Source organism: Aspergillus pseudonomiae, assembly GCF_009193645.1.
Source record: "Aspergillus pseudonomiae strain CBS 119388 unplaced genomic scaffold BDV37scaffold_5, whole genome shotgun sequence".
Lineage (NCBI taxonomy): Eukaryota > Fungi > Ascomycota > Eurotiomycetes > Eurotiales > Aspergillaceae > Aspergillus > Aspergillus pseudonomiae.
In genome coordinates this window covers 365,030-389,767 of record NW_022475997.1, presented here as the reverse complement: position 1 = coordinate 389,767, position 24,738 = coordinate 365,030, and the positions used below count along the sequence as shown (strand labels likewise).

The window sequence follows — 24,738 nt, the reverse complement described above, 5'->3', positions numbered from 1 at the left end:
GTTTACCCAATATTTCGGGGACTCGGTGGCCAAGAATAATTATACTCAGTGATAAATGTTCTGGACTGGGATATAGTCCCATACACTATAAATTATATATAATGGGCAAGGTGGATGACCATGCATCTGCTAGACTACCATTAGAACCGTACTAGATCAAAAAAAGGGATCAAAAACGAGACCAATAAGCGCTAGAAGCTACTACGTACTCCCTAAGAAGAAAGAAGAGAAATAAAAAAAGAGTCTCTTGGGTCTAGGCGTGAAGCTGTCAATGGTCTAATCGTTGCCGCCGAAGTAATAGCGGCGCCTCCCGCAATCAGGTTAGCGTCATGGTCACTGACTCGGATATTTTTCTGTTTCTACTTTTAGCTCGTCGTTAGTGATTACATCCACACCCACCGACTTGGCAATTGTTCAACTGCTGTTGGATCGCTTGATGTGATTCCTTCGATTCCTGGGCCCTCGCCAGTTCCAGAGTCACAGACATGGACAGGGAGCAGAAACCTTGCGCAGTCGCACTGGAACCTTGATTGGTCTGAACAGGCTGACGGTGCAGCTGGCCAGACTGATAGGCCCGAATAAGCTGCCCTAACGGCTGCAGAACTGATCTTAGGGCCACTCTGTGATCCTGGTCCCACCCATTAGTGTTATAGAATTATTACCCTCACTGTGCTACATTGCCGCCGAATGGAAAACGCCGTCTATGACTGGTGACGCCCTGCAGCTCCAGAAGCCTTTCCTTTGTTTTTAGTCGTCCACGGACCCCGACCTGAGCCGATGATGCGCCGCCTCTGTCGCTCCCCTGATTCCTTTCCCCCTTTTGGGGCGACCAATGACGACATCCCAACCCATGTCGCTTTTCTCCAGGATTTCTAGCTGATGAGAGAGCGCTCTCCCCTCTCTTTCCTGACAATATCTCAAACCCCCAGAGCATTTTATGATCGCAGAAGCAGAACATGGCTCAACACACAGCAGACAAGAGAGAGGACATGGAAACCGGTGTAAAGGTAGGCAGAGCCACATCGTTGCTCGGAAAAACGGAAAAGGCTGATCGCAACGTTCCGTCCGCCTTAGAAACAATCTAGCCATGACTACGACGCCGAACATGCTCACAAGGAGCATGGAAGCGGACGAGGGATGCTGGCAAGGTCTGCCACGCGTATCCACACGAAAAAATCACTCCTGGGATGTGGTTTTGTAGCGGTATGTATAAACTCTGTTTACGCCCGGTCGCACGGCCCTGACGCCAGTGAATCAGCGCACATTTAATCAGGGTCAAGGGCCCCGTTCGGAGCAAGATTCCGAGCCCAATCCGGAGCGCGCATCGCATCGCAAAAACAAGTCAAAATCCGGGGGTTCGCCTCCTATAAAGCCAAGCCAAATTATGGACGAACACCCGGGGCCCAACCCTGCCGAGCTAGGGGACCCGGAAGGCGTGCACCCGTCAACCAAGGTCGAACCCGCGCCGAATCCTCGTACTCGTGACGGTAAAGTTAAGCAGATGGAGAGCCACATCGTTGCCTTGGCGAGAGGAATCACCGAATTAGACAATGATCGCAAACGACTGCAAGCGCAAGTTCGCTCGGCAAGGAGCGGCTCCTGGGTCACCAAAAGCAGTCGGCAGATACGCGAAGAACTGTCGAGTTTTGAGGCAGCAATGCGACATTGGGCCGAAAATTATAGCGTCGGTGAGATACGTGCGCTTGATAGGTTGCCGATCGAGGAGAAGGACGCCATCCTGGAACGGCTGAGTGGATATTGCGCACAGGTGGATTGGACCACACTCATTGAGAAGGCGTCTACGATGGCAGACAACATCCCAGCTCTTCTTATGCAGGCTCTGCTAGCCAAAGATATCTTCGGAACAATCTTTGCCAACCCCTTCTTTGCCTTCGGGGAGTCTAAAGAACCCTCCACGGCGCACGCTTCCCAAACATTATCTTTTCTATACGCATCGATGCTGGACGGTATGTTCCTTGAGTTACCATGTAAGGCACCTACTGAGTTCTAACCAAACGTAGTCAACAAGGAAGAAGCCCATATCTGGCGTTCGCAAACTCTTCGGCTTTTGGCCACACCTCCCCCGAACTCTGTGCACAATGCACCGTTGCGCGCGAAGGTGGAAGCTATAACTAGTGAGCTTGCGGTTGAATTCCTCGCGGGTCCTGTTCAGTTACTCTTCCGACACAGAAATGATTCATGGGCGATCCAGCGCAACCAGGAACTCTACCAGCTTTACCAGACCGCTGGCGAATTGGCCATCTCCCTGTGGACGCAGCGATCCTTCATGCGGTGTTACTGTATGGATGAGCTCCCCATATTTCGGGCAGAGCATCCGGTAATGAGCGCACATGCCCTTCATCGTCCACGTGGGGACGACACAAGATTAGACGGTAAGAATGCTTTGATCATAGTTCATCCGGCCATTGTTGCCTTCGGGAATGAATATGCGGAGCATTATGACCTGTGTAAGGTTTGGGCTAAGGGTATTATCCTGGTGGATGAACATGCGTGATGCGAAGGCTATGATGGATATCAACGCTATCTGACGAGAATATTTACAGTGTAACATACTTAATTATAATGCATACCCCAATACATTCTTCGCCTTGGGCTTTGACAGATCCAGGTGACTGCAATGAATTACCAATTGGTGAAGTGCTACTCTTGGACGAGAAAGAACTCGTATCCGGAATCTCACTCGATCTTTGCCTCTGCCTGTAGTGTCAGGTCACCTATATACCCCCCCGGTTGAATACACAAGGGGGTACCCTGTTCAAAGAAGACTGCATAATGTTTCTAATTTATGCTGATCAGCGATCGCCCTGAAGGCTTGAGCAAAGCCACCCGCCGATCCTTGGTTATTATATATGCTTAATGCTAGTGGCTAAGCCTACCATGCTATACATCTTTACTTTGGTCATGAAACAGGAGGGTGCATGCTGTCATCGCATGCAGCTGTGCTATGAGGAACGAGTCATGAAATAAGTTTCCTGGTAGCGCGTAATAGAAACGGGCGACTATGTTGATTTCAACAAGACTCCATCACGGCTGCTCAAGAAGAATATACTTGTAGCATACCACCGGAACTCAATAGGTAATGATTAAATGACGATAGGTTCCGAGAAGTAATCGTTCACTCTCCAACAGAACCACAACACCCATCTCGCAATCGGCGTCTGAGAGGGAACGATACCTCATATACACGGATTCCTTACCTATGAATACTTGTGTTATAATCTCTGTCTATGTCGGCTGGCCTGATGAGCACGCTTCACATATTATGAGCTATGGCCTTCAATCGGTAGAGAGCTGCACCCGCGCCCCACCTAGGGAGTTTCCTTTTACAGGCCGATGAAGACGATATTGGTTCAGGCCTCGCTTGCAGTGTATACGACAGGAAGAAGGTATCAGGGTCAAACGTTGCTTGGAAACTTCTCCATGGTATACTACTGTCATCAGGTGCTATCGTTGTGCACTCTGCTGCAACCGGGTCTTGGAGGCAACCATACAACCTTGTAATATTGGTAAACAGAACGGTCCAGTCCTCTAATATTTGACTTGTCCCGAACGTTCTGAATGAATGCAGCCGATTGATCAATCTCGCAGTATGTAGATCATTGTGTTATCAGATGCCATCAAGTCGACGGGAGCCGCGGAGCCCGATCTTATCGATAAGCTCGTTTACCCTAATCGCGCCATCTTATCGCCTTCGGCGCATGTGTTTCCTATTCGGGTAGTCTACCAGAAGCATATAAACTCACTGATGTTCATACCATCAGTCTTTTCGCATTGTAGTCTATACACATCATATAATCTGACCTCTATCAAGATGGCATCTCAATCAACTAGTGGTTCCTCCAACACCGTGGACGTGGTAGTCATCGGCGCTGGACTCAGCGGGCTACGGGCGGCTTTGGGTGTGCAGGCAGCGGGACTCTCCTACGCAGTAGTCGAAGCTACTGACCGTGTAGGAGGCAAGACTCTGACCGTGCCGTCCAAGAAAAGTGGTCCTGGAGTCAACGATGTCGGCGCCGCCTGGATCAATGACACCACGCAAAGCGAGATTTATAAGCTGGTCCAGAAGTATGGACTGCAAGTCGAGACACAAGCAATCCCAGGCTATGACATCTTCCAAAACCCCGAGGGCTCTGTATTGTTCAAACACGGTGAACTTCCGGTAGGTACCCTTCCTTGAACAAAAGTATTTCTGGCTGGCTTGTACTAATTAATACACGGGTGTCTAGGTGAGCGAGGAAGAGCAGGCGGCATTATCTCAAGTGTTGGCGCATATCAATGAGCTCGTCTCCGACGTCAATCTGGAAGACCCCGGCTCCGGCCCCAACGCGAAAGAGCTGGATAGTGTCAGTATCCAGGAATACTGCATGCAGACCTTCCAGTCCGAGTTGATTGCCGATCTATTCGATACCATTATTCAATCCTTGATTGGTGTGAATGGCAACGAAGTCAGCATGCTGGCTTTCTTGCTCTCTCTGAAGGCCGGCAACGGATTCGAGGCCATAACCTCGGACGGCAAAAATGGAGGCCAGCAGCTCCGCGTTCGACAGGGTAAGTTAATCTCACAAACCCACCATGCAACCTACGATACTAACATCAGCCCTAAAGGCAACCAAACAATCTCCAAAAATATGGCGGCAGAGCTAAAACCAGGCTCCATCCATCTCTCTAGCCCCGTAACCGAGATCAACCAAGACTCAGTCACAGGAACTTGCACCGTCCGAACAGCAAACAACACCACCTTCCACGCAAAGAAAGTCATCCTGTCCGTTGCAACTCCCCTCCACAAGAACATTACATTCACCCCACCCCTCCCTGAGTACAAACAGTTGCTCGCAAGCAGAAATAAACTAGGCTACTACAGCAAAATCATCTTCGTCTTTGAGAAACCTTTCTGGCGCACCGCGGGCCTCACCGGCGCCATCCAGTCGCAGACGGGTCCCTTCACCTTCACCATGGATAACAGCTTCCCAGATGACGAGCAGTGGTCCATTGCATGCTTTACTGTGGGCCGGCGTGGTCGCGAATGGTCCCTGCTCTCGCAGGACGAGAGACGTCGCACAGCGTGGGAACAACTCCGCTCCGCGCTGGAGAATACCAACCTACCGTCCGGAGAGAAGATCCAGGTCCCGGAGCCTATCAATGTTCTCGAGTATGAGTGGTCCAAGCAGGATTTCTTCCACGGTGGGCCTGAGCCGGGTATGCCCCCGGGTGTGATTTCTCAGGTTGGGAAGGGTGCCGTGAGGAAGCCGTTTGGGGGTGTGCATTTTGTGGGGACGGAGACTGCGCTACAATGGAAGGGGTATATGGAGGGTGCGCCGAGGTCGGGAGATAGAGGTGCTAAGGAGGTTGTTGAGGCTCTTGTTCAATAAGGGCTGGTTTTCGTATGGAAGAAAGGTATGGTGGCATTTTAAGATTGGCCAAGGATGAGAATTAGTCTTCGAATTATAGGGTTGATATTTTTGCTTTCTGATTTGCAATACGAGAAGTAGGATAGCATGCTAGCGTTGAATCAATTCCATTGTCTATCACTAGTTAAATCCTTCATCCTCTGGGCACGGCAGTAGGTTAACACCGCGCAGCTGAAGGATCAGCTGGACAGGGATAGTCAGAGAGTATCTCCTTCATACACTGGAACAATTCCTTCGCAAGCGAATTTTTATACACATAAGACTCACGACACACATACGTATCCAGGAAATCTGGGAACCGCTGATCTCACCCCGCAGGGCTTTGGCACTTTATAAACTGGACCAAATTTTACAATGAGTGATACGAGACCCGTGCTGGGCGTCGGGCTTCTTTTCGAATTCCAGAAGAGAATAGTGCTCCTAAGCTTTCCTTTTAAAATTATTATATTTAGTGCTTCTGGAAAACATTTCTGGTACAACAGGGTCCAGTAGCTGCAGGTGTATCATAGCAAGAGGTACCAATGACACCAAGGGAGAGAGTTTTCTGGTTGATATGGTGAGCATCAATTTTTAAGGTGAATGCCAATCGTATTAGACGCGATACATGTCAAGCTTATCTGATATTGTCCATCATGGACATACAGTGGGGGCCACATACTTTTGGAACCCCCACTGTACTGGACGTACAATGATTTCATCGGTGAATGGCTACCTTGACCACCGACCATTCCTGGTGTAGCCATTATGAGAGGAGATTGCATTTTGGATCTCAGGAAACATGATATGTCATAGGCTTCTTGAGAGATAGTACATGACAAAACATAAAGCGTCGCTATGTAGACCCGGCTTCATTATCACATAAGAGATATAATTCCATCAAGGTGTCATACAGAACCATATACCAACTTTCTTCTATTCATACTCCGGTGGTTACTCAGGGCGAGGAACCACCAAGCAGCTGTCCTGAACTCAGAGAGCAGATTAAGAGATAAATGCACTGGGCATCTTTCCAATCTTCTCGATCGCTGATCCAATCGCACCGGAGATATTAAACTGACTTGGAATGCCATCCACTCGGTGCGTAGAATTGATGTTCTTCACCAGGACGATCTGGTAGCATGTGGCACCTCCTTGGCGGGAGACAACGGTGGCCCAAGAAAGGAACCATTCCCAGGTCTAATTTTTGATTAGGAACGATTTCAAGTACAGATAGAATCAAACACTTACTCGGTACCACTTCGGACCATACTTCGCCTCCACATGTTCACGGTTCGCAACCCAGTTGCGATACCACCGCCAAAGGGTAGCAGAGTAATGAACACCGACAGTATCAACGCCCTTGATCTCAAATCCCGTTCCCTCAAGTTGATCAATGACCCATCCGAGAGGCGTGCTTGCATCTGCTCCTGGGAACACGTACTTGTTCATAAACAAGCCCCAGATCAAGTCCTCGTACTGCCAGTACTTTCGAAGACCGGAATATTGCAAATAGAAGACACCGTCATCATCTAACATATCGTGGACCTGTTTCAAAAAGCCGCGGAAATGGCGAACGCCCACATGTTCCGACATTTCAAGACTAGTAATTTTCTTGTATCCTCCCGGAATCCGAGGAGAGTCACGATAGTCCAGACGATGGATTTTGCTTTGAGACTCAGGGATACCAGCGTTGCGAAGGGTAGTGTTGCCCCATTTCGTCTGGTTGCGTCCTAACGTGATACCAGTGACATGGGCCTTGTAGTGGACACTTGCGAAGGTAGCTAGAGTTCCCCAGCCACAGCCGATGTCCAGCATGGTGTCGCCCGGTTGCAAATCGATTTTTTCGCAGACTACAGTAAGTTTGTTGTCCTGAAGCTGTTCGAGTGATTCTTCCTTGTTGATATCTCCAATAAGCCCAGAGGTGTAGATCATACGGGGGCCAAGGAACCATGCGTAGAAATCATCGCCACGATCGTAGTTGCCGCTCACCTGTTCCTCGTCTGTTCATGCGTTAGCCGGACATTCCATACAATAGACCTTACTCGAAGCACAAAGGGGAGATTGGTCCGTGGGGAGTGATTTGTTTGTACCTTGAGAGCGAGAGTGAACGATGAGCTCAGGAACAAACCCGAACAGGAAATGCTTGAATACGCCCCATGAAAAGCTGAAGCTGGCCCAATCATGGCGATACTCGAGGTTCTCCAAGCAATCTCCATTCTTGAAATCCACCTCACCCCGGAAATACTTCTCGTAGAAGACTTCAATGGGGATTTTCTTCTTGCCGTTGTACCGGGCCCGATCGCTCTCTTTATGAAAATTGAGATAATACTCCACAGGTCGACCCGGAAGCTTTGCCTTCTCATTCATACGGGGGGACATGGAGGAGAAAATCGTCCAAAATGCCATGAGGATAGGGATTGCGGTGCATACTGCAATGAAAATGGCGAAGTAGAGGCCACCGCCCAGTTGGTAGGATATAAACCAGGGCACACCAATCAATAAGGAAAAGAGGAGGAGGTTAGACCATGTGTCGTTTCCGGCACCGTCAGCGGGAAGAGGGGCATTTTTGATAGCGGGAGACTATACAAATACGTAGTGTTATCACAAGTTCTCGATTTTGAACCGGCCACTCATTCTTGTTTCTTGTTTGACAACGCAATTGTGCTTACCGTTGTAGTCCGAACTCCACAGTCCTGTTTCGGAGCGGTTTGTGTGGTCTCCGGGGTCACAATGAAGTCAAAAAAGGGAGGAGACTCGGGGTGCTTTTGTGACATGGTGTCGATAGGAGAGCTCAAGATCTGGCACCCTCTCCGAAACGTAGAATGGCCGACGGAGAGTGATGGAATTAGGTTCGGTTTGTTTATATAGCACCATTTTTACGGAACGAGGACCTGGTGCCCTGGGACCCACCTGACACGTACCAATTCAATTTCGTTGTTTCAAAATATAGTGGACCGAGAATGGCCCACTGGGTGGTGCTTAGTATCAAGCTCGCCAGCTCCTTCTGAACCGACTGTCGAGACAGCTGAAGGTATACCGAAAGAGGATAACCGACGTTATCTATAGACTCACCGCCTAACCATACAAGGGCTAGCGCAATGTGATCCATACTCACCATCCATTAACGTGGACATCGGATCCAACGACATCCCTTGTATCCTCTCTCCACTGCCCAGAAGCAAAGGATTGGCCAGAAGCTACCATGCACGGGGTCCTCCAATTCAAGAGCACCAACGACGAAGGGTCTTTCCGCCCTTACAGACGAAGGAATGCCAAGAGGACTAAATCCGGGTGCCTCAGCTGTCGGGTCCGGCACACCAAGTGCGATGAGACTAAACCAATCTGCGGCGGCTGTGTACGCAATCATTTGCTCTGTTCCTGGCCCTGCTCGGGAAAGACGATCACTGCTTCGGCGTCCGCGGGGTCCGACTGTCCCGAACCGTCCCAGAATACGACATCACTGCGTCGCCTCTCCCCGAGCCGTGCCCTATCGCTTTGGCCTCGGCTCCGTGGGAGATCGGGTGAACAACGGCTACTTCAGCATTACATCGAGAGGTCGGTACAGAGACTGGTAGTCAGAGATGTCATTAATAACCCTTTCCTCGCCTATATGTTGCCTTTGGCGCAGCAAAACGATGGATTCCTTCATGTTGTCTTTGCCATAAGCGCTTCTCATCTGTCTTATGATGATCAACAATCACATATTGTCGCGCTTTCCCATTATGGGGTTGCGCTACGGGCAGTCAAGTATCTAATCACGGAGCATGGGAGTGGGTATAATCGTAACCCCGTGGTGATAGTGTTGCTGCTCCTAGCCTTGTGTAATTTTGAGGTGAGCTCCTCTTCATCCTGGATTATAACCACTTGCCTTCGGCATGTGGCTGACTTCTCAAGTACTGTATATTAATTAAGACTTCAGGTAATAGACGGAGATACAAAGGGCGCAGTGATGCAACACTTACTACCGTGTTGTGCCCTGTTGGCGTCTCAGAATAATCTCCTAGACACAGTCGATGAGGATTGCGCATGTTTCATCGCAGAGCAGTACATGTTTCTTAGTACTGTCAACAGTCATATTGGCCTTGGCCCCATAAAGAGCAGCAACTACACGCCCACCGAGAGCCAATCCTTACACCTTTCACCACTTTCATACCGAGCTTATTATCGCGGGCGATCTTCCGGCTGTGCGTACGAGCTGTTTGAAATGATCCCATCAATCGGCGCTTTTGCTGAGAAACCAGCCCTGTCTTCTCCCCGACATCTTGATCCAGATATCATTGCGGAGTTCCACTCCCTCGAACAGCAGATCCTACTATGGGTAGTACCAGCGCCATGGAATGGGACAGGGGCCCCCAATGGGCCTGACGAAGCCGAGGTAGCAGCTGCGATGTTTCAGCAGATGGCCCTACTTATAACGCTGCGATGTGCGCTCAATGGCCCAGGGACGCCGTCACCACCCATTCAAGGCCAGATCTCGTGTTGTGTGTATGAAGCCAGAAGACTATTAAAAACCATACCGCCGTCGAGTTACGCATGGGGAACACTTCTTTGGTCACTGTTTCACGTTGGATCATGTATGACCGTATGGGAAGAGCAGGAGGACTATATTGCTACTTTTCTGGCCATGGAAAACAAGCTTCCTGTCTGCACTAGCATGGTATCCGTCCTGTACAAGTTATGGGATGCAATACGTCTGGAGGGAAGGTATTATGGTCCTTATGGAATCAGGGAATTTCTCGCACGGGAGGGGATTAAGCCGAGCTTGTGATAATACTTGGCATGTATACATTGTTCTTCAACGACTATTGACTTTCGGGATCTAACTATTGATATAGAGGCATACATACATGAGCCCCATAAACAACATCATATGCTCGTAGTTCCAAGAACAAAACAATACGCCCATGGCTACCATTTCCAAATGAAACAGCTCTCCATGTAGCTGCTGCAGGCTGCCAGGTTAGCGACCAGGGATAGTCCTTTGTGACCTGTCTCATTTCACCTCGATAAAGTCATAGGAGGCAGCTGTTGGTTTTCAGTCTTCCAAGTCAAGGGATCTGCAACCCCTCGACTATTAAGCTGCTTCTCGATCTTGGTACAGGTCCAGACGAGCAATGAGCATAGCATGAATCTATTACAGTCTATGACAGGCCCCTCCCAGTGGACATTGATGCTGGCAGGCAGAGACGGCCCAAGCTGAAATAATGTGTGCACGGCTCATAGTTTATTGGTGCTGACGTTAGATCTTTAACTCTTTTACTCAATTGTGAGTCTGTGACACGAAAGGGGCCGTAATTCTAGGGTCGTGGTATATGCGCCAGTTGCAGCGGTCCGTGCGATGCTGACCTAATTTAGGTTAGGCTATATTACTAGTCTTTGGACCTTAAATATCATCCCCAAACATGGATAGGTTGTTAATAACCTCATGTCATAGAAGCCGTCAGTGAGTCAGAGCGGGTAGTGTTATTATCAATGTGATAAGAGTCACCACGATGGCGTGCTTTTCGCCCCACGGATGCTCATCGCAATACGACACTAGAGCCAAGAACTTCCAGATGCCGATTTAAAGCGTCGTATCGCTCCACAGTTGCCATGAAAAAAAATTTACAGCTGGTTTCTGTTTCTCCCACACTGCGTACTGGGAGAGCATCACTGCGACAATGGCATCGTCCACGACTCCTTCCACAGACGAGAAACATGTCGACATCAAATCGTCAGCAACTAGTCAATCAACGATCAAGGGCGATGGCGCGCTTCAGCTTCTCGCGGCGGGTGGTGAAGCCGGCACTCTTGACCCCGAGGCCTCGCACCGACTAGTCCGCAAGATCGATCTGTACGTGATGCCGCTGATCTGCGTCGTATATTTCCTGCAATATCTGGATAAAATCGCTATCAGTTATGCCAGTGTGACCGGTCTTCGGCAGTCAGCCAATCTTCATGGAAACCAGTTCAATTGGGTCTCCAGCATGTTTTTCTTCGGTCAATTGGCGTTCCAATTCCCGACGACCCGTCTTATCCAGGCATTTCCCCTTGCCCGATACGTCGCCTTCAATGTGACGGTCTGGGGCACGATATTGGCATGCATGGCCGCGTGCCATTCTTTTGCTGCATTGATGGTATGCCGTACATTGCTCGGTGCTGCCGAAGCCGCGGTGGTACCGGCTTGGGTGGTGTTCACGTCCCAATGGTATCGTAAGGAGGAACAGGCTTTTCGGGTCGGATTGTGGTTCTCGATGTGTGGCTTTGCGCAAATGTTCGGCGGGTATATCGCATACGGTGTTGCCATTCATATCGGCGGCGATCCTACCGCTTCTCTTCGCGGATGGCAGGTAATTTTCCTCATCCTGGGACTGTTCACTGTCGTGATTGGCATCTTGTTCTTCTTCATCCTGCCAGATTCGCCTGTGACGGCTGGGTTTCTATCTCCGGAAGAGAAGGCCCTACACGCAGAGCGCCTGCGAAGCAACGTCCAGGGCATCGGCAGTAACGTGTTTAAGAAGGCCCAGGTGTATGAAGCGCTTAAAGACCCGAACACATGGCTGTATTCTTTCTGGGTTTTGGGTGCCAATGTACCGAACTCCATCGCGACTAGTTTCGGGAACATTCTCGTCACCGGCATGGGCTATTCGCAAACAAAGAGTCTCCTTCTTGTGACACCTTTAGGTGCCTATGAGGTTGTTGCCCTCATCGGGCTGACCTACCTCGCTATGAAAACTGAACAGCGACTCCTCTGGTGCATAATCGGCCACATCCCGTCGATCGTGGGTGCCATTCTCATGGCAACAACAGACAAGGCCCCCGCCCTCGTCGGCTACTATCTCACAGGCGGCATTCCAATCGGGTGGACCACTATCCTGGGCCTCACAAGTACCAACATCGCTGGATCAACAAAGAAAATCACTGTCTCATGTATCCAGACCATCGCCTACACGGTCGGAAATATTATTTCGCCGCAGACCTTCCAGGCGAAGGATGCCCCGCAGTATCTGCCTGCCAAGATCTCCATCGTCATCTTGTACGTGCTTGTCACGCTGGACCTTTGCCTAATTCGCTGGCTGTCGATCCGGGAAAATCGCCGCAGGGACCAAGAAAAGGAGGCGCTGGGTGATGCGTATGTCATACCGGAGAATCATGAATTCTTGGATTTAACCGATCGGGAGAATCCGGAGTTTCGATATGCGATTTGATGTTCATCTGACATTGTATATATACCTCAAAATTATAATAATAAATGTGACATGACACGGTGATGAATGTGTAGCAGAGCTTCGTACTCCGAATGAGATTGTAAGTTATACATCAAACAGGAGGGCATTGTCGGACAACATTCAGTCCTGTCACATACGCAAATATGGCAAAATCGTAGTTGTCTCCGCAGTATCTCCGCACATTGATCTGCATTCTCCGCAAGGAGTTGAAATTCAGGCTAATTGCTTGCATATTGACAAGGTTATCGGGTAGCCATCTACTTTCTGCGATTGGCGGAAGGACAAACAGCTCTCCAGGTGAAGAGTTTGTCCATCGCCAGAACGAGGCATAACTTCTATTTGAGCATGGATATCAGCCGGTTTTGTGTCAAGACAGTATTGCATGATCCTTCATTTCCCAACGGTAAGTTCAATTGACAAGAGTGCCCTCAGGTTGCGGGCATTTAAAGGCGGCTTTGCATCTTCTCGTCATGTCTTGGCCAGAGGTAGTCACACTAGGCGCTCAGTAAGATGGTGCACCTCTATCCCCTCTTGCAGCCTCTTGCCGCACTTTCGCTCTTTACATCCCTGGCTTCGACCGAGCGCATCTTTCCAGATTGTAGCAGCGGCCCCTTAAGCAACAACAATGTCTGCGACACATCACTCGACCCTGTATCTCGGGCCAAATCACTCGTGGCGGCCATGACTCTTGAGGAGAAAATCAACAACACCAGGTACGAATCGTCAGGGGCGCCTAGACTGGGCCTACCTGCCTATAACTGGTGGAACGAGGCCCTCCATGGAGTAGCTGCGGGCCTAGGTGTGTCGTTTTCCGAGAGCGGGAACTTCAGCTACGCGACTTCCTTCCCAATGCCCATTCTTCTCGGTGCTGCTTTCGATGATGACCTTATCAAGCAAGTCGCCACAGTCATTAGCACTGAGGCTCGAGCGTTCGGAAACAGTGGCCATGCAGGTCTCGATTATTGGACACCCAATATTAATCCATTCCGTGACCCGCGATGGGGCCGCGGCCAGGAAACTCCTGGAGAAGATCCGTTGCATCTTTCTCGGTATGTCTACCATCTGGTGGATGGACTTCAGGATGGCATCGGGCCTGATAGACCCAAGATAGTCGCAACGTGCAAGCATTTCGCAGCGTATGATATGGAAAACTGGGAAGGGATCGAGCGATACGCATTCGATGCCGTTGTATCCTCTCAGGATTTATCCGAGTATTATCTTCCTCCCTTCAAGACATGCACGCGCGATGCAAAAGTCGACGCCGTGATGTGCAGTTATAATTCCTTAAACGGCATCCCCACCTGCGCAGATCGCTGGCTGCTGCAGACTCTCCTCCGTGAGCACTGGGGATGGGAGCAAACTGGCCACTGGGTCACCGGTGATTGCGGCGCAATTGAAAACATCTACGCTGACCATCATTACGTCGCCGATGGTGCCCATGCTGCCGCGGCTGCTCTGAATGCCGGAACGGACCTGGACTGCGGGTCTGTCTTCCCGGAACATCTGGGCAGTGCACTCCAGCAGGGTCTGTATGCCAATCAGACATTGGATCAGGCACTCATACGACTATACTCATCTCTGGTAAAGCTCGGCTATTTCGACCCTGCAGAGGGCCAATCCTACCGATCGATCGGGTGGAACGACGTGTTCACGCCAGCCGCCGAGGAACTTGCCCTCAAGGCAGCGGTCGAAGGTATCGTTATGCTCAAGAACGATGGAACCCTCCCGCTGAAGAGCAACGGAACGGTAGCAATAATTGGCCCGTTTGCGAACGCAACCAACCAATTGCAGGGAAACTACGAGGGACCTCCAAGATACATTAGGACGCTGATCTGGGCAGCCGCACACAAAGGATACAAGGTTAGATTCTCTCAAGGCACAGATATTAACTCAAACAGCTCAGCCGGTTTCGAAGAAGCCATCTCCGCCGCCGAAGAAGCAGATATTGTGATCTATGCGGGCGGCATAGATAACACAATTGAGAAAGAGACGTTGGATCGCACAACTATTGTGTGGCCCGGAAATCAGCTGGATTTGATCGAACAGTTGTCCGACCTAAAGAAACCATTAATAGTGGTGCAGTTTGGCGGTGGACAAGTGGACGACTCCCCCCTCCTTGCAAATGCTGGTGTCGGCGCACTCCTGTGGGCAGGTTATCCCAGTCAAGCGGGTGGCGCAGCCATCTTCGATATTCTAACAGGGAAATCAGCACCTGCTGGGCGTCTCCCGATAACACAGTACCCTGCCAGCTATGTGGACGAACTCCCCATGACAGACATGACCCTTCGTCCAGGATCTAAGAACCCAGGAAGAACCTACCGATGGTATGACCAGGCAGTGCTGCCGTTCGGCTTTGGTCTCCACTATACAACGTTCAATGTGTCATGGGATCACGACGAGTATGGTCCGTACAACACAGATTCTGTACCACATGGTGCTACTAATGCACCGATTGATACGGAACTTTTTGATACTTTCTCTATCACGGTGACGAACACAGGGAAGGTGACATCGGATTACGTTGCCTTGTTATTCTTGACCGCTAATGGAGTCGGGCCGGAGCCTTATCCTATCAAGACCCTGGTGGGATACAGTCGCGCGAAGGGGATTAAACCCGGACAGAGCCAGCAAGTCAATTTGGATGTTTCGGTGGGTTCCGTTGCCAGGACTGCTGAGAACGGGGATCTGGTGCTGTATGCGGGGTCCTATAAGCTGGAGGTAGATGTCGGACAGGACTTCCCGTCGGCCACATTCACAGTCAGTGGAAAGGAGAAGGTGCTGGATGAGTTTCCTCAGCCACAGCAAAATACAACTTCCAATGTCACGCGTCAGGGTCGATGATGTATCCGAGTTGCTATACCTGGCTCATGATGCAATGTTGTCAATTTTCTTGCATGCGAGAATGATAGGAAATCAAACAGGAGCATCAGATACAGATGACACATAGTACATAGCATCGGTAGTAGTCTGCCAGAATGTTAGTAGAAACTGTTAGTAGAAGAACAAAACCCCGTGGTTGTGAACGCGTGACGTCATATGCAATAGCATCACGTGGTAACGCGTGTAGCTGCCTTAGGCTTCAGGCTGTCAAATATTGGAGCTCCCCAACACTACGTACACAATTCCAACCCGCACTGAGCTTTGATGGACTGTATAATGCGCGATGGGGTCAGTTTCTGGCCGTAAAGTGCTCACTCTCTAGGATTTCGATGTGTATCCTGTAGCTTATGGCTTTGGGGTTGTCGTACATCTCACACAGAGGAATCATGTGGTTGTACTGAGTTATATATCTGCCATCCATCTGGAACAGATAAATGCCAAACGACTCAGCGAAGAACATGAAGAAAATTTCAAGTCGGTTTACTACATCACTTGACTAAGCTTGTCTTCGGCTAATTTCACGTCCTCATTTGTACAACCTTGATAGACATCTGGCCATGAATGCCATAAATAATTGTCGTTGTCGTATACTGTGTGGCAACAGACACCGGTGCCAATCTGATATTCCGACCCACATGCTTCTCGGACATATCGGGTAGCGAGAGAAAGATCTCGGGTGCGAGCAGGTTTCTTTAAGCTGCGCAGAATTTAACTTTCAATTCGATCCCTTCATTATGCAGTACTTTGTGCTGTAGATATATCAGTAAATGCAAGCCCTTTGTAAATCATTGGAACATAGTCCTCCGAGGCAGCGCGAGACATCCTCTTCCATCTCGACAAGGGGCGAGACCCACCGGCAGCAATGTCAACATTCTCAAAGCGCGGAGTCACACCGCTTGACATGTAACACACAAGTACAGAGTAAACCTCAAATTGCATGTGAATTAACAATTCATGAAGGTTTCACGAGACTTGCACCCAACAGATAAAAGTAGTAAATGCATGTCCCGAGGTGATTCTCCGTTGATTTGATCGAGATGCTAACCATTCTCTCTGTTGTTACCACCCAAAACTTCATGAAAGATGCTCTCTGAGTGATAAGGATGACCCACAATGTCGGTTGCTGGACGACTTGCTGCCGTTGCCATACTACAGACCACGACCCAGGTGCGGTTGGAACCTGATGTGTCAGAAGGAGCTCTAATGTGATATTTGGCTGGCAGGAACGCAGGATGTATTTATCTTTGCAAACAGCTTAATCGACATACGGTCAACTCAGGTGGATTGGGACAGCCTGAAGTGCCTGAATGCTCTGGGTATTCCCCAGATCTCAACCAGGCCGTTCCAATTTGTTCAGCATATGGGCGTGATTGTTGTACCCTCCGGTGTTTGCTCGGACGAGACTCGAACGCTGATTGACAAATTGGCCGAAGGCACGATCTACAACCATAAAGGCACGTATTCTGTGCTGGCAATTTCAGGGCCTGGAAGGAAAATACCAAAGCCCGAACTGAAGATAGTTCGCGCCCTAGAGTTTATCGGGAAGACAAGGATGTGCCTATGTGAGTTAGATTATATATGTAAGCCGACGCTCAATTCCTTTGATCGGGGACAATGTCCTCACATAATCATAAGGAAATAGAGGCTGACTACAAGTTCCTGATATAAGCACAAGAGCTTCTTCGAGTGGACCGATCCACAGATGCACTACCAAGATATAGTGCGATCTTCTGGAACTGTCACGATTATGCAGTCAATCTCGCCATTATCATCGTTGAGAATTTCCCTCCACCGTCCGCTCTCATGAAACTATCCAGCATGGTAGAAGATTCTAAATCTCCCTTCTGTCGGAAACTTGAAGAATTTGTTGTGACTCTGATGCTGATCATTCTCTGCGTCGGTGCATTATTCTGTGTATTTGATCTGCTTGGCTACACTTCAGCACGCATCGTGATTCTATTTGCGCTTTTGTCGGCGACGTTTTGGGATGCATGCTATATTATATTCAGGTTTCAGCAGGTTGAAGCTTTACAGTTGCGAGAAGCTTGGATACACATTCTTGAGCAACGCTTCTCTAGACTATTTGCCTTCCGTCGTGGGAGTTTTGTCAAACCGTCGACGATTGGAGAACCCTTGTGGTTTCCACGAGGATAGGAATGTTGGAAGGAAGAATCTAATCACGACTTCTACCTTGCCATATCCCGTCCCATCACTGTTCCAATAGTTACTCCGCCCGTCTTCTTCTCCGCCCTCTCTCTCTCTCTCTCTCTCTCTCTCTCTCTCTCTTTTACTTTACTTAGTTTGCTTTCCAGGTCAAAGCTACAATTCATCTCCCGCCTGCGTAAGGAGTGTATTTTGATATTACTGTTGCATTCAGAAACATATGTTTATACCTTTTGTGCTTAGGTCTACGCAGCGTCAAGTTAAATTATTGACCAAGAGCTCACTGTACGGATTGCGTTGTCATGGAACAAACGAAGCAATCATCGCCATATCTTATAGTAGATCTGGTTACTTCCAGGAGGCAAAGAAGAAGAAGAAACAAAAAGACAAAGGGAGAGGCGAGAGAAAGCAAGTCATGTGTGACAATGGGTAGCACTGCACCTTTGCTTTCGCCCAACTTTATCTTATGTCACTTTTGCTTTTCCCTGGTCTAGTGTTGGCCAGCTTATCTTACGTGAACAATAACAAGCAGGAGAGGTGTTTCATTCCCAAAATCTCTGTGGACCTCTGCTCATCATCCACTATTGTCTTGTCTGCAAAATAGCCATATGGAAGAAGAGCACTGATTGTCAGCTAGTATTAGTGCTGGCCAAGGTGAGATCAGACCGCCAATCAAGACGAGCTGGGACAAGTACCGACTGATTCACTTCAAGGTACTGGGTTAATGTACCCTGCTATCCACAACAACCAATAGGACTTCTGGTCATCTGTTTGCTGGTCACCTCATCTCCCCTCGAACCCACAACTGTTCAATCAATAATGATACCCCTTGACGGAGCTCGTTTATCACCCGTGATTCCCTGCTATACTCTCGCCCGCAAGCTATTCCTTCGTTCGATACTATATCCAAGATGGAAGTCTTTCTCCACCGTGTCCCAGCGGATCTTAATCGACATGGCTTCAAACGCGAACTTCAGCCTTTCATGAAGAATCTACAAATTCAAGACTTTATTTGCGAGAAGCCCAGGAAGAAATGGTTTGGCACTGTTACCTTTCTGCACGTCGGCGATGGAGAAAGATTTCTGCAAGCATATGGCGAAAAGCAGAATCTGCTTAGTCCTCTCCACCGGGCCCCAAAGTCGAGTTTGAATCTTATGGGAGTTGATGTGTGCTGCAAGCCAAGCAGATTTCCACCAAAGCCATTCGCCCTGCGGACGCTGGAGCACGAGGCCCAAGAAAGGGCAATGGGATACCGAGAGCGACAAGAGGAGTCTGTCGTTTTGGAGCTGCAGCAATACAGCTGCGGAAGATGTGACTTTGTCGGGGACCAGTTGACATACAGTCCGGAGGTTCAATGGTCAGCCAGAGGAACTGTGAAATTCAAGACGCGATCGTTGATCGTCAACGTAATTCCCAAATGTCGAATTCGAATACCCCTTGCCACTATTGTTAGCTTGATATACTCCATTGAAGGTACTCTCACAGTTACCCTCTCTGATGTGCCCTTCTTCTTTGAAGTCATAGAGACTTTCGACGAACCAGTGGGCTTGCCCTCTAATCGGATACGTTTGTCCAGTCTAGGAAACGGGCACGATCAGATCGTTGGGCAGTGCTTGGTGTATCAGTTCAAAGTTTCTGCAGTGGACTTCAGGGCGAAAATAGAAAAACTCAAAGATTGGGACGTGACCATCTATCGTTACAATCTGGCTCCAGCAGGGTCCCTCTTATCCTCACAGTCAGCCTCAGTTGACTTTCGTAAACTCCTGACTGAGTTAGCAGAATGTACGCGCAATAGATATATGCCATTTGGGGTTCTCTTCCAACTGCAGGCATTGGCACAAAATGCGTATCTGCATCCCACCACTACTCGCCGTTTGACTGAAAGGCTACGTATGAAATTCGACGAGGATAAGGCAGCAGGACGAGACTCCATGACCGTGGAAGGAATCAGAAAGCTTTTTAATATGATCGGCTGGCCGTTTCCTGGAGATGATCCATGGGGCTATGCGGTAGACTCTCTTCTGACGACGCTTGAGGAGAACAACAGGGAGATACAAGACGGCTTCGCCTATCGTGAAGGGCTTCATGAGAACACAGCGAACATGACAAAAGTCCATCGGGTCAATGTGACCCCCACGCGGATTACATTGCATGGACCGGAAATGGAACCGCAAAATCGGATTCTGCGTAAGTTTCCCAACCATCACGAGTACTTTATACGTGTACAGTTCTGCGACGAGAATGGAGAAGATTTGCTTTTCAATGCAAAAGTGGATTTCAAGGATATCTTTGCGCGGTTCAAAGACATCATGACAAAGGGGATCCAAATCGCCGGTCGCACATATAACTTTCTTGGGTTTTCACATTCCTCGTTGCGATCTCACACGGTTTGGGTAATTTTTCTGTCTATAGATAATTTATATAGGAAGAGACTAACTCAGCCCACAGTTCTCCTCTCCATTCGTCGACGATAATGGTCATATGCAGACATACTTTTCGATAATCAGTGCAATCGGCAAATTCTCACATATAACGTCACCGGCACGATGCGCAGCCAGAATCGGCCAGGCATTTACTGAAACGCCCTTCATGGTTCCATTAGAAAAGCATCGGGTGCGAGTTTCAACGATTCCGGATCTGACGTCGCCGGACGATTCACGGGTCTTCAGTGATGGGGTCGGGGCTATTTCAAAAGAGGTGGTGGCAAGTATTTGGGCCGACATACCACTCAAAAGAGGAAACCCTACATGTTTCCAGATCCGCTTAGGTGGGGCGAAAGGCATGCTTGCTGCTGATACCCGATTGCCCTCTGCAGTCATTCAAATCCGCCCGTCAATGATCAAGTTCGATAGTGAGGATATGCAGAACCTGGAGATCTGCAATATGGCATCCAGACCTTACCCCATGGTTTTGAATCGTCAAGTGATCAAGATCTTGGAGGACATGGGTGCCCCTCAGGATTGGTTTTTCCAAATGCAGAACGAAGAGCTGACGCGCCTTCAATCGATCACCGTCAGTACAGATAAGACAGCAAGGTTTCTTAAGGACAAGGGAGTCGGCGAGTGCATTGGTCTGTATCGACTCTACCGTCAATGTTACTGGACACGCTTGAACTATAAGAACGACGGTTTCCTCCGTGCCATTGTCGAGGCGGTGGTTCTTAGGGAGCTCCGGCTCCTGAAGCATAAAGCGCGAATCCCCGTGGAAAAAGGCATGACACTTTATGGGGTTATAGATGAAACAGCTTTCCTTCAAGAAGGCGAGGTTTATGTGACATTTGACCGTATGGAAGGGCAATACGCGGCGCCTCCCGGGCCTGGGCATGTCTTGGTGACTCGGTCGCCTGCGCTTCACTGTGGTGATATTCAACGTGCCCAAAACGTCCTACCCCCAGAAGACCATCATTTAAGGTACCATCGGAATTGTATTGTATTCAGCCAGAAAGGAAGTCGGGACCTGCCTAGTAAGTTGAGTGGGGGGGATCTTGATGGTGATTTGTATCATGTTATCTGGGACCCCGACCTGGAGAGCGTTGAGACATTTGCACCTGCAGATTACCCGCGTCCCACGTCTATTGACATAGGGCGTGTAGTGGAGGTAGGTGATATGGCTGCATTCTTTGTGGAATTCATGCGGTCCGATATCCTTGGCATGATTGCTATCCGCCATATGATCATGGCGGATCAGGCTGAATCGGGAACCAGGGATGCTTCATGCCGCGTCCTGGCCGGGCTACATTCGAAAGCCGTGGACTTTTCCAAAACTGGAATTCCTGTCAATATGATGGATATGCCTAGAGTGAACCGCTATCGACCAGACTTGTAAGCTTTCCTCTTTGCAGCATTCTACTATTTCTCTCGGATCTAACAATTAGAATATCTAGTCTGGCGCCAGGACCCCAAACACGCCTCTATAATAAATCCAAGATCGGCCTTGAGCAGCATGTTTCGCATGCGAACTATGATGACAACGATGATGATGTCGAGGAGCCCTACCGCTACTATAAGTCAGAAAAGATCCTTGGAAAGCTATTCAGGGCCATTGATGAGCAAAACATCTGGCGCAAACACATCCTTTCTGAAGCTGCTACGAATGACGAATATTTTTGGAATAGTGTGATTGCGGACTGCCTCACAAGGTGCAAGTCTTTGTCACGAACCCCAAAAGAGGAGCATCTGGACGAAGCAAAGCGGATACGAGCAGCGTAAGATTAAGACTTGATCGTCAATGAATTTTGAATTACACTGCTGATAGCGCTATCTTCCACAAAAGCTACGAAGATGCTATTGTTTCGACAATGGATACTTATTCTGATCATCCAACCAAGCCTATCAGTGAGTTAGAGGTGGTCATTGGGTCTATCATTAACAGACGGGGTGTACAGACCCGCCGCCAACGTGACCGATCAGATAAACTTCACGAGGAGTTCGACCGGATTGCTACATGGGCCACAAACATCATGCGCCGCCAGGAGGTCCAGGACCCCGATCCTAATGGCTTAGAGCTATCCATGGCGTGTCTTTATCATGGCACCCACGTGAGCGATTCCGGCCGCCGCAAGGAGGTATACGGTGAGCTTAAGAGCTTTAGGGTTGTTGCTGTCTGTGCACTGTTGGCCGAATTGGATTATCGCGATAAGGATGGTCCGAGGAATTGCTTTACTATGTGACGTATATGGAAATGAATATGACATTCAATTGCCAGTGTCAGGCAACGATAGTTTGAAAATATGCTTTGATTTGGCGACCCTGTCAATGCTGAATAGTATAGCAAATGCACTTTGATACATACAAGATGTAGTCATAGCCTACAGTGGTACTGATGCTACTCATTTATTGCCCATGACATGACACTTGTTCATTTCTGTGTTTAGCAAAGGCAATGATTCCGTGGATTATCAAGGTAAGGTTTCCTAGTCTCTATAGCCTAAACGTTGAAGGCCTATACTTCCCATGCGCAAAGTCATAATGCTATCATTATGGGGGTCATTAGACAACTGTTGTTTGCTTAGCCCATCTTGTGACCTCTGAGTTAGGCATCCGAATCATATCCCGGGCCATCAAAGCTAGTTTACACATTTGCGGATCTCAAAGCGTGCCGTTCACCTTTACAACAACCCACTCATGCAGTGTTTGAGCTATATCATCACTATTTCTTTCCATGAAGTGCAAATGCCCATTTCCATTCAACCCTACACGACTCAACTCCAGATGTTCCGCGGGAACCCCCGCCTGGTGCAGAAACTTGATGAAACAATAATCATATAGAGCGTGGTAAGATGCTTCTCCAGTACTAATCAAGATCGGAACCCGCGCTAGATTAGGCAGCTTTTTGGGAGGTTCCTGTTGAATGATACATGGAAGTAGGTCGTGTGAATCTGCGGGTACACTCTTCATTGTCAAGGGCGACGAGAGATTCGTAGGTGGCGGGTCATAGGCTAAGGGGATAGAGGTAAGTCCCCAAGGGCGGCTGTACGCACTTGAAAATATGACCTCTCGGAATGGAGGGCCTTTCGGCTCGATTTGGATCAGCGCCTTGATCAGGCCTGGACGACTATCTGCCCATGACCACCCGTACAGTCCACCTTGGGAATGCGTGATGACGACTGCCGGGCCGATGCGATCGAGAAGCCTCTCGCCGGCGGCTTTCATGGTCTCCTCTTGGATTTGACTGTCGGAGACGGATTGGACAGTACTCATGTAATACGCGTCGAAGAATGCATCGCCCATTTCACCTGTCTGCGGTCGCTCATGTCAGTGCAGGACAGATGGCCCATACAGGTTGCTGCTAGCACTTACGCCGGGCCATTGGGTATGTAGTTTGGCTTGGGGCCATAGGGGATACTTCTGCACGGCGGTGAATCGCTGCGAGATGAACTCCGCCGAGAAGGCAGTCTGGCTCAGGTCATCCCCCGGCAATATCGGGGATCGACCGGTTAACGTTCGATCGAGGAGATACACGGCATAGCCATGGTTAAGGAACCAAGATGCCCATCCTGGGCTGCCGTCAGGTTTATTGAGGAAGTTCTAGTGTTGTTAGGGGCTGTCTTACTCTGTACACCTAAATGGCTACCGGGACAACGTAAAGCTCACCGTCCCGCTCTGACCACCACCGTGAACAAAAACGATGGGATATGGTTGCACATGCTCATGGACTGGCGATAACTTCTCCACATACATCTGATTATGGAAGTAAGTCCCCCGGGTACTACCACTGACATGGACATATTCCCCACCAACATAGAAATAATCCCTGAAATGAGGCGCTACTTTGGAGAATTTTTCAACGCCATGTACGACACGTGAAAGAAGAAGCATTGAGGCCAAGATAACGGCTGCGAAGGCTTGGCAAACATGTGGCATGGCAGGCGAGTCCGAGATCGAAGGAACAAAGGGGAAACGTGGGAAAGGGGGCGTCATCTGTGATTAGCCTGGTTGGTCGGTCGAGCCCACGGGGCGGAACAGAACGGTTCCAAATATAAATGAATTCCGGGGCAGGGCAAGGGGGAGAACACGCTAATGTGTCAGACCGTCGACGCCGATCCTCCACTGTTTCTCTTGTTAACGGCATCTTGGCCCCGATGCCAATTGACCAACGAATGGAAACGGCCGTTTTGTTGGCCAGAGGCTCCGGACCTGAGTCTAGAATTTCCATGCCCGAATTTTAATAAGGTCAAGGTGTCGGGAGCAGGGATCAGTCATTGAGAGAAAGAAGAAAATTGTAACGCTGGGACGATCGTGATTTTTCTTTCTTTCTCTACTTTCGGTATCTTTCTTTTGTCTTGTGGAAAACTAACATTTTCACATACATGACTAGATAAAGATACTGGGGACATGGCTTCATCAGATCAAATGACTCGCCTCACGAGACAGCCCAAAAGTGGGCTTGCATCGGAAACCAAAAACCGATAGGGTTTATCGTATACGAGTTTTGAGAACTTTTTTACTCAGTTCTAACTCTCTCGGGATTAGAATGGAAACCCCAGTGTCAGGGGCCCTAATCCTTCCATAGCCATAATGACAATCAACCACCGATGATGCATGTAATGAAACAAACGACCGGCAGGGATACGAAAAAGT

General features: G+C 49.2%; 9 protein-coding genes across 9 annotated transcripts; 7 read left to right on the top strand and 2 right to left on the bottom strand.

The window, feature by feature from the left end:
* Nucleotides 1–476: 476 nt before the first annotated feature.
* Nucleotides 477–2,906, top strand: BDV37DRAFT_238227 (uncharacterized protein). Its single transcript, XM_032080819.1, has 4 exons — nt 477–1,007; nt 1,075–1,203; nt 1,259–1,967; nt 2,022–2,906. Exons 1-4 carry the CDS (start codon nt 957–959, stop codon nt 2,513–2,515), a joined length of 1,383 nt encoding a protein of 460 aa, XP_031946047.1. The 5' UTR covers nt 477–956; the 3' UTR covers nt 2,516–2,906.
* A 926-nt stretch (nt 2,907–3,832) lies between these two features.
* Nucleotides 3,833–5,390, top strand: BDV37DRAFT_268334 (flavin monoamine oxidase family protein; the record flags this gene model as incomplete). The annotated part of the gene is made up of 3 exons (XM_032084164.1): nt 3,833–4,180; nt 4,248–4,569; nt 4,627–5,390. The coding sequence occupies 3 exons, from the start codon at nt 3,833–3,835 to the stop codon at nt 5,388–5,390; spliced, it is 1,434 nt and encodes a 477-aa protein (XP_031946046.1).
* Nucleotides 5,391–6,410: 1,020 nt separating this feature from the next.
* BDV37DRAFT_295291 (S-adenosyl-L-methionine-dependent methyltransferase) lies at nt 6,411–8,182 on the bottom strand (the record flags this gene model as incomplete). Its single annotated transcript, XM_032089835.1, has 4 exons — nt 6,411–6,605; nt 6,657–7,408; nt 7,499–7,988; nt 8,078–8,182. 4 exons carry the CDS (start codon nt 8,180–8,182, stop codon nt 6,411–6,413), a joined length of 1,542 nt encoding a protein of 513 aa, XP_031946045.1.
* Nucleotides 8,183–8,821: 639 nt separating this feature from the next.
* On the top strand, nt 8,822–10,257 carry BDV37DRAFT_238223 (uncharacterized protein; the record flags this gene model as incomplete). The annotated part of the gene is made up of 2 exons (XM_032080818.1): nt 8,822–9,240; nt 9,328–10,257. Coding segments are annotated over exons 1-2 (625 nt in total), but the record flags the coding sequence as incomplete, so codon positions are not given.
* Nucleotides 10,258–10,737: 480 nt separating this feature from the next.
* BDV37DRAFT_157481 (allantoate permease family MFS transporter) lies at nt 10,738–12,861 on the top strand. Its single transcript, XM_032079092.1, has one exon. The coding sequence runs from the start codon at nt 11,069–11,071 to the stop codon at nt 12,593–12,595; it is 1,527 nt and encodes a 508-aa protein (XP_031946043.1). The 5' UTR covers nt 10,738–11,068; the 3' UTR covers nt 12,596–12,861.
* Nucleotides 12,862–15,721, top strand: bxlB (putative beta-xylosidase). Its single transcript, XM_032079093.1, has one exon. The coding sequence runs from the start codon at nt 13,127–13,129 to the stop codon at nt 15,455–15,457; it is 2,331 nt and encodes a 776-aa protein (XP_031946042.1). The 5' UTR covers nt 12,862–13,126; the 3' UTR covers nt 15,458–15,721.
* Nucleotides 15,722–16,609: 888 nt separating this feature from the next.
* On the top strand, nt 16,610–17,650 carry BDV37DRAFT_278729 (uncharacterized protein; the record flags this gene model as incomplete). The annotated part of the gene is made up of 3 exons (XM_032086139.1): nt 16,610–16,663; nt 16,728–17,058; nt 17,166–17,650. 3 exons carry the CDS (start codon nt 16,610–16,612, stop codon nt 17,648–17,650), a joined length of 870 nt encoding a protein of 289 aa, XP_031946041.1.
* A 920-nt stretch (nt 17,651–18,570) lies between these two features.
* On the top strand, nt 18,571–22,328 carry BDV37DRAFT_295290 (RNA dependent RNA polymerase; the record flags this gene model as incomplete). The annotated part of the gene is made up of 4 exons (XM_032089834.1): nt 18,571–20,052; nt 20,108–21,480; nt 21,543–21,863; nt 21,932–22,328. 4 exons carry the CDS (start codon nt 18,571–18,573, stop codon nt 22,326–22,328), a joined length of 3,573 nt encoding a protein of 1,190 aa, XP_031946040.1.
* Nucleotides 22,329–22,746: 418 nt separating this feature from the next.
* Nucleotides 22,747–23,976, bottom strand: BDV37DRAFT_268329 (alpha/beta hydrolase; the record flags this gene model as incomplete). The annotated part of the gene is made up of 3 exons (XM_032084163.1): nt 22,747–23,397; nt 23,458–23,685; nt 23,752–23,976. 3 exons carry the CDS (start codon nt 23,974–23,976, stop codon nt 22,747–22,749), a joined length of 1,104 nt encoding a protein of 367 aa, XP_031946039.1.
* Nucleotides 23,977–24,738: the final 762 nt, after the last annotated feature.